This window comes from Colobus angolensis, unplaced genomic scaffold (genome assembly GCF_000951035.1).
Source record: "Colobus angolensis palliatus isolate OR3802 unplaced genomic scaffold, Cang.pa_1.0 Scaffold1, whole genome shotgun sequence".
Classification (NCBI taxonomy): Eukaryota; Metazoa; Chordata; class Mammalia; order Primates; family Cercopithecidae; genus Colobus; species Colobus angolensis.
In genome coordinates, this window is record NW_012110918.1 from 8962839 (window position 1) to 8971228 (window position 8390).

The window sequence follows — 8390 nt, forward strand, 5'->3', positions numbered from 1 at the left end:
CAAATTCTGGGTGTTCCAGCCTCTGGACCAGGGACTTGGGCCACCCCTCTGGGCTCCTGTGCGTCTGTGCTTAGGAGGCTGCCAGGTGACAGCGAGAGGGACACAGATCTGAAAGTGAGCGTGCTGTCTGGCTAGGAGGACCCAAATGAGTTTGTTCTGGAGAGGATCCCTAGACCCTGTTCCTTGCAAGTACATGGGAGATGTGTGTGTGTGTGTGTGTGTGTGTGTGTGTGTGTGTGTGTGTGTGTGGTGAGAATCTATCCAGTGGAGAGTGACGTGTCTGCCCAGAGGGAGATCCCCTCACCTGTGCCTCACTCCTCAGCCGAGGGAAGCTGACTAGTCCTTTAAAGATGGGACAGATGGAACCTGGATTGGAAGAAAGAGAACAAAGCGTCATTCTTATCTTGCCCACAATGCATTAAACCTAATTATCCCACAGTGCCCAGGCCAGTTGCCTTATTTACACCTCTGCTCCCCAGACTTCATCTTTCCTTGTCCGTGCTCAGGAAAGTCAATTCCAGCACAGGGAGGCAGGGTCAGTTGTGGGGATTTCTCCTCTACCCTTGAACTCTCTTCCTTGGATTCACAATTTTAAAAAATATGCAGGAACAAGGAAGGCGCGAAGCAAATTCTCACCCTTCAGTTTTTTTTTTTTTTTTCTCTTCCTTTTTCTAAATAAACCAAATGCTTGGTGGAGAAGTTGAGCAGGGGAGGTGGGCAGTAGAGGTTGCCAAGACAGGACAGGGGGTCTGGACAAGGCTGTCCTATGCCTGCCAGCCACGGTGATGGTGCATGGAGGGAGAGGGGAAGGAGGAGCAGGGAGAGAAGGCAGGCGTAGCTTCCGGGATGCCCATCCTTTTTGCAGAGAGCAGTGGCAGTGGCTCCAGGGGTCCTGCAGGGCCTGGAAGGGGGCAGCCGGGTGGACATCCAGAAGCTTCTTCCTCAGCCACGCCTGCCTGGCGGCCTCCAGTCCTCAGCCTTCGCTCCCCGTCTCTCTCCAGAGGCCCACCCCACTCTGTGTCCATAGCAGTGACACAACCACTTCCCCAGCTCCGTGTAATTCCCAAGGGAGCAGCGAACCCCACCATCTCAAAGCCGAAGAGCTGCTGGCCACACACATCCTCTCACGGTTTCCTCCCTCCTTCTGAACGCCGGCTTTGCTGGCCCTGGAATCTCTGGAAAAATAAACTCAGGAGGTGAAAAGTTGACTTGGTTTCTTGGTGTTTTGTGTTCTGGCAGGCGGTGAGAGGAGGGCGAAGGAGGAGTTTGGTGCCTTTTCTCTTTCTTGCTTTTTCCTCTTCCGATGTCAAACAAATGATGAAAATCCTGCTATGGGAGCCCGGGAGCCAGGGGCCAGGCTGCTGGGGGGACGGTAGAGGGTGCTCTGCTGACTTGGGGGATTAGGGGGGTTCTGGGGCGTTGGAGTCCGACTGGTCTTGGGCCGAAAGAGGCTGCCCTGCTGGGTGCTGGTGCTGTTGGTGACGGCGGCGTGGTCCGGCTCACCCGAGTCGCTCTCAGTGTAGCTGTAGGCCTGTGCCCTTGAGATGCCCTTCTGCTGCCGCCGCCATGAGTTGTAGTATGTGGGGTCACTGATGTAGTGGTTGACAAAGGAGTGGGCCTTCTGGTGGTTTGAGTCGACCTCGTACTCGCTGTCACTTCCCTGGGAGGACAGAGAATCAGGGCGTGTCAGTGGCCCCGTAGGGACAGGCTATTGTGGTCGGGGCCAGAAGGCACAGGGCATGATGGTTCAAAACTCTGCTCTGCCTTTTTCTTTTCTTTTTTTTTTAAATTCTGAGACCGAGTTTCACTCTTGTTGCCCAGGCTGGAGTACAATGGCCCAATCTTGGCTCACTTTACAGGTGCCTGCCACCATGCCCAGCTAATTTTTTGTATTTTTAGTAAAGATGGGGTTTCTCCATGTTGGCCAGGCTGGTCTCGAACTCCTGACCTCAGGTGATCCACCTGCCTCAGCCTCCCAAAGTGCTGAGATTACAGGCGTGAGCCACTGCGCCTGGCCTGCTCTGCCTTTTTCAAGACTTGGACTCTGGGCTTCCCAGCTCCCTCGCTGCCAAGGGGGTCTGGTGCCCGTTTGTGCCCGCCTGCTGCTTCCTTCAGAGCAGATCCCAGACCGGAAGGGTCTACTATGGGGTTGGCCTAGAGCTGGGATATACCTGATAGAATCAGAAGACTTGAGTTTTTATTTTCTTTCTTTCTTTTTTTTTTTTTTGGAGACAGAATCTCACTCTGTCACCCAGGCTGGAGTGCACTGGAGAATCTCACTCTGTCACCCAGGCTGGAGTGCACTGGCATGATCTCGGCTCACTCCAACCTCCAGCTCACAGGTTCAAGCAATTCTCCTGCCTCAGCCTCCTGAGTAGCTGGGATGACAGACATGTGCCACCATGCCTGGCTAATTTTTTGTGTATTTAGGGGTTTCACCACGTTGGCCAGCCTGGTCTTGAACTCCTGACCTCAAGTGATCCACCCGCCTTACTCTCCCAAAGTACTGGGATTACAGGTGTCAGCCATTACACCTGGCAAGTTTTATTTTCTTTCCTTTTTATTTTTACTTTTATTTATTATTATTTATTTATTTATTTATTTACTTTTTGGGACAGGGTCTCACTCTGTTGCCCAGGCTGGAGTGCAGTGATGCAATCCTAACTCACTGTAGCCTCAACCTCCTGAGCTCAAGCTATCCTCCCACGTCAGCCTTCTGAGTAGCCAGGACTATAGGTGCATGCCACCATGCCCCACTAACTTAAAAAAATTTTCTCTTGTGATGAGATTTCCTTATGTTGCCCAGGCTGGTCTAGAACTCCTGGGCTTAAGTGATCCTCCTGCCTTGGTCTCCCAAAGTGCTGGGATTACAGACATGAGCCACTTTACTTCACCTTTGTTTTGTTTTGTTTTGTTTTCTTTTTTCTTTTTTGATAGGCAGTTTCGCTCTTGTTGCCCAGGCTGGAGTGCAGGGGCGCAATCTGGGCTCACTGCAACCTCCACCTCCCGGGTTCAAGTGATTCTCCTGCCTCAGCCTTTGGAGTAGTTGAAATTACAGGCACCTGCCACCATGTCCGGCTCATTTTTTCTATTTTTAGTAGAGATGAGGTTTCACCATGTTGGCCAGGCTGGTCTTGAACTCCTGACCTCAGGTGATCCACCCGCCTTGGCCTCTCAAAGTGCTGGGATTACAGGCATGGGCCACCGTGCCCGGCCTAGCTTTGTTTTCAATTGAAGTGAGGTTCACATAACCGAAAGTGAACCATTCTAAAGTCTATGACTCAGTGCATTAGGACCTTCACAATGTTGTGCAACCACCACTTCTATCCAGCCCCGAATCATTTCCATCACCTCCAAGTAAACCCTGTACCCAGGAAGCAGTCACTCCCCATCTCTGCCCCCACCGGGCACTCCCTATATCCATGCCCCTGGCAACTACTAATCTGTTTTCTGTCTCCAGGGATTAACTTATTTGGGACTTTCATAGAAATGGGATCACATAATATGTGGCCTTTTGTGTCTGGCTTCTCTGACGCAGAGCCATGTTTTTGAGGTTCAACCACAACCTACTAAGTTATCATCTTGGTCCAGCTTCTGATTTACTTTGTGACTGGGGACAAAGCCAGAGCCAGATTAAGACCTTTAGAGGCTCCAGGCAGTAAAAAAATGCCTGTGCCTGTCCACGTGTGATCCAACATAAAAACAACACTTGGTTACAAACTAAGCATGAGAAAAATCTAAACAAAAGTTCAGAATTTTCATGTAATCTAAAACCTTAAAGTTATTATTATTATTATTATCTTTGAGATGGAGTTTTGCTCATTTCGTCCAGGCTTGGGTGCAGTGGCACGATCTTGGCTCACCTCAACCTCTGCCTCCCGGGTTCAAGTGATTCTCCTGCTTCAGCCTCCTGAGTAGCTGGGATTACAGGCACACGCCACCACACCTGGCTAATTTTTGTATTTTTAGTAGAGATGCGGTTTCGCCATGTTGGTCAGGCTGGCCTTGAACTCCCAACCTCAGGTGATCTGCCCACCTCGACTTCCCAAAGTTCTGGGATTACAGGCGTGAGCTACCGTGGCTGGCCTGTTTTTTTTTGTTGTTGTTGTTTTTAAGAGACAGGGGTCTCTCTTTGTTGCCTAGGCTGGTCTCAAACTCGTGGGCCCAAGCTATGCTCCTGCCTCGGCCACCCAAAGTGTTGGGATAGGCATAATTACACTGCACCCAACCTGAAGTTTTTTGTTTTTTGTTTTTCTTAAAGATAAAAATATTAAATTATTCCTGACTTTTTTTTTTTCCGACACTTTGATGGCCTAGGCACAAGCTTCATCTATCTGTTGGGGACATCAGCCCCAAACAAGAATCAGTCTCGGTTGGAAAGTGAAATCTGAATTGTGGAGCTAAAAACATTGTGCACCCGTTCCCCTACCCTGAGCTCCCAGCCATGTTTTAAGAGCTAATAAGACAACAGATGGGACCACCCTCAGAACTCTCTGGAAGAGAAGTGCTTCGATTTCAGTGTACAGCACACGCTCAGTGCACTGCAGCTCAGAGGACCCTACCCAGGCCTCCTCAGTCCTCCCCAGCCAATGCTCCTGCCTGAGGGAAGTTAGTGAATCACAGCAACCCAAGTAGAACATAAAACCCAGGTAGCCCAATCCAAGCAAGTTTGGGATGGGGAGCTGTGTCCTGCTTTACAGGTAAAGAAAATGGAGTGGGGACTTTTGTCCCAAGGGTCTGGGCTTTGGGAAATGAGATGCACGGCTTGTTCTCAGGAACTCAGAGTCCTTCATAACATGGGGATACATCTCGAGGGACGTAGCTACAATGAACAGAACTATAACGACCCCTGCCACTGGAGCAGGCACTCTGCCCGACAGTCCGAAACGCTGATGTGTGTAACTGGATTTAATTTTCACACCTTTGTGCTGTAGCTCCTATTGCTACCTGAGCACCGATGCTGCCTGGGTACTGACCGGCACATAAAGTACAGGAAGGGTGAGGGTTTTGCTGGGGAAGTGATCTGGCCGGGCTTGAACTCCAATCTGCCTGACTTTCTAAAGCCCACGCACCCCTTAACTCCTACACTCCTGCCTGGAGACCACAGGATGGGAATAAGAGCTTCCCCACAACCTCCCACCCCCACTCCCAGCAGGAATTAAATACTCCCTAGTCCATCTGCTAATTTATGTTCTCTGGCCCCTCCCCTCCCTCTCCTCACCCCTCTACAACCCCAGCCACTCTCCTTACCACCGCCCCCAGCAGACACTCCCCCGCCAGGACCTCAATCCTCTTGGCAGGCACAGACGGCTGCCCAAGACAATGGAAAGTCCCTGGGCTCGGTCTGCCCCATGACGCAATGCAGCGGAATACAAGCCCCTTTCTGTGCCTACCGCCCAGCTGCTGGCCCAGGAGAACAAAGAGGGGGTATAGGCAGGGCAGGGAGACTCCATATGCCCAGCAGGGGCACCTAACGCTGGGCCGAGTGAGGCTGGCCTGGAGCAGCGCGGATCTGTGAGGCAGGAGGCTGGGGGTCTGTCCCGCCCAGGAGCAGTGAGGGTCTGTGAGTGCGGGGGACCAGACAGGGATATCCTCCAGTTTTCCCTACAGGTTCGGTCTCTCCACCCACTAACTGACTTGAACAGTTGTTAGCATCATCTGCAGGGGTTCTAGAATTTTGGCTAGCCCCAGGCCCCAGCCTTGCAGAGGAGGGAACCCCAGGATGACTGTGGGACCAGTGGAAAAGAATCTCTGCGGGGAGGAGCTTGTGGCACGGGGAAGTTCTGGCCCTTACCAGCAGGCTGTCTCAGCCTCAGTGTCCTTGTCTGTAAAATGGGTAGAGTTCCAGAGTTCACAGGGTGAAGTGAGCTAACCCAGGAGAGAATGCTGTGAAAGGTATTATCAATGGGGACAGTGAGGGTGGGCCTGGGTGGGAGAGGGAAGAGATGGAGTGAGAAGCCTCAAAGCCCCCCTGGCAGGGATTAGAAGGGGCCAGGAAGCCGGGGAGGCTAACTCAGTGCTCAGGCAGCTGGAATGGGAGAAGAAGGTTAGCTGCCTGCTCCCCACCAACCCCCAACTCCGAGAGAGGGGCATGTCTGGACTGGAAGCAAGGTGGGGAGTGGGGTTCTCTGGCCCTCCGAGGGGCCCAGATCCCAAAGCCCACTCATCTAGACCATCCCTGTCCTACCAGCTACTATCTGCCGAATGCTTACTGCTCCCAGGCACTCCATGGGCAGCATCTCGGGGATGGAAGGCACCAGAAGGAAGAGCAGGGAGCCAAACAGAGCTCGCGCTGCGGGAGGGGCCAGGCAGGCCAGAGTCTGGTCTTCCCCTTCCCCCGCTCCGCCCTCCAAAGCCCAAGCAGGAGGGCTTTGCATCAGCGACTGCTGCTCCCGCCTCCATTTCCCTGAACATCTGTTTCTTTTCGGGGTGGGGGTAGGGCGAGAAGAGAAGAAAGCGAGGGGGAAACCAGGGGCTCCTATTGCGGCTTTCAATTCTCACGGGCCTCGGTAATTGAATGCAGCTTCCCAGGGACCGGCCCAGCACAAAGGGGGCCTTTCAGGGGCCGTCCTGCCAGGCCACCAGGCAATCAAGTGACTGCTTCGTCTCCCTGGTCTCTTAACAGCTCCTCAAAGCCACTCAATCAGCAATTACTGGGGTCTGGGGACGGGGAGCACAGACTCCAGGCTTGGTGATGGGCGTGGGGAGGGGGGACCAGAAGGAGGCAGAACCCCGGAGAAAGGAGGAAGCAAAGCAAAGCCCTTTTGATTTTTTTGTTCATCTCCAGCCCAAAGGATCTGGCACCAGACTCAGCCTTAGGGAAGGTGTTGAGACCTTGGGGTCAGGCAGGGGACCCTTATCTTGTTGAATCTTACGGAGTCTGGGAGGAATGTGTTGCCCTAGATGACAGAGAAGTCACCCTGTGAAACTCCGTGGGAGACGGGAAGCAGGAGCCCCTCTCTCATCCGTGGTCCTGAGGGCTCTGCACTGATTCTAGCCTGAAGCCGGCAGCGCACCTGTGCAGGGTGTTCCGCCTGTCTCCTGGATGCCTCTACCTGGGGGGGCCAGCCGGGGTCTCTCTGCAGGGGCTGCAGCCTCTGGATTAGAGGTGGGGTAGGGGTGATGTGTCTCCGTGTGTCTCTGAAGAACCTCAGAATTGTGCCCCTGGAGGCACAATTTCGTCGAGGTTCTGGGCTCCCTGTGCTAAGACAGCTGGAAATCTCCCAAGAATGTCCTTTGAAAAATGTCAGCTCAGAAGCAATGTCATATGTGCTACCTGTGCCCTTATAGGTAAAGTGACAACAACGTGTGCCCTTCCCCCTGCAACCGGCTGTCAGAGATGTCTGTAGTTCAGGAGGCTCAAGGGAGGTCACTGGGGTGGGGTTGCAGGCAGTGAAGGCCTCTTTCCTTCAAACTCCTCTCCGTGCTGGGCAGCTGCATGAGGCCAGGCTGCGGTAGGCACGACCCTCCAAGCAAGCTGGCTCTAGATTTGAATCCCAGTTGCTTGTACTTCTGAGCTCTGTGACTAAGGGCATACCGCTTGACTTCTCTGAGCCTCAGTTTCCCCAGCTGTTAAATGGGGATGGTTTCACTTGCATGGCAGGACAGCTAGATGTTAAATGAGAATATACAAAGCACAGGGCTCGGTACACAGCAGGCGCCCAGTATGTCTCTCCTCGGCCTGGCTCTGCCCTGCAGCGTGTTTCTTGTTTGGCACAAGCTTGGGCTGCCAGTATCTGGGGTGCAGTCAGGCTAAGGAGAACCAATGAGGTCTCAGCTGAGCCTATTTGCAGTCAGGCTAAGGAGAACCAACGAGGTCTCAGCTGAGCCTATTTGCAGTCAGGCTACGGAGAACCAACGAGGCCTATTTGCAGTCAGGCTACGGAGAACCAACGAGGTCTCAGCTGAGCCTATTTGCAGTCAGGCTACGGAGAACCAACGAGGTCTCAGCTGAGCCTATTTGCAGTCAGGCTAAGGAGAACCAACGAGGTCTCAGCTGAGCCTATTGGATTCATGGCCCAATCTGATGGAAAAGTGGCAAACACAGGTAAAAGGTCAGAGCCATTCAGTAGAAGGGTGATAGCAGAACATGATCCCCCTCCAGCCAGCTGCAAACCTGCACGCTTCCCTTCTATGCATGAGCCAGTCCTGTTCACACTTTGAGGCCCAGCTCAAATAAATGCCACCTTCTTCAGGTAGCCCTCTCTGAGCCTCCAGGAGAAGTCGTCTCCTTATGGTGCTTTATCTGCCTCTGCACTGCAGGAAAGAAACAGAAAGACTTGGCCGGGTGTGGTGTGGCTCATGCCTGTAATCCCAGCACTTTGGGAGGCCGAGGTGGGCAGATCACCTGAGGTCAGGAGTTCGAGACCAGCCTGGCCAACATGGTGAAA

At 53.0% G+C, this 8390-nt stretch overlaps 1 protein-coding gene across 1 annotated transcript in view; it reads right to left on the minus strand.

Annotated features, from left to right (window-relative positions):
* Positions 1-393: 393 nt before the first annotated feature.
* SDK2 (sidekick cell adhesion molecule 2) overlaps positions 394-8390 on the minus strand; it is a 122259-nt gene continuing 114262 nt past the window's right edge. Inside the window, exon 40 of the mRNA XM_011936630.1 lies at positions 394-1660. Within this exon, the coding sequence (XP_011792020.1) occupies positions 1307-1660 (354 nt within the window). The 3' untranslated portion in view covers positions 394-1306. The remainder of the gene's footprint in view (positions 1661-8390) is intronic.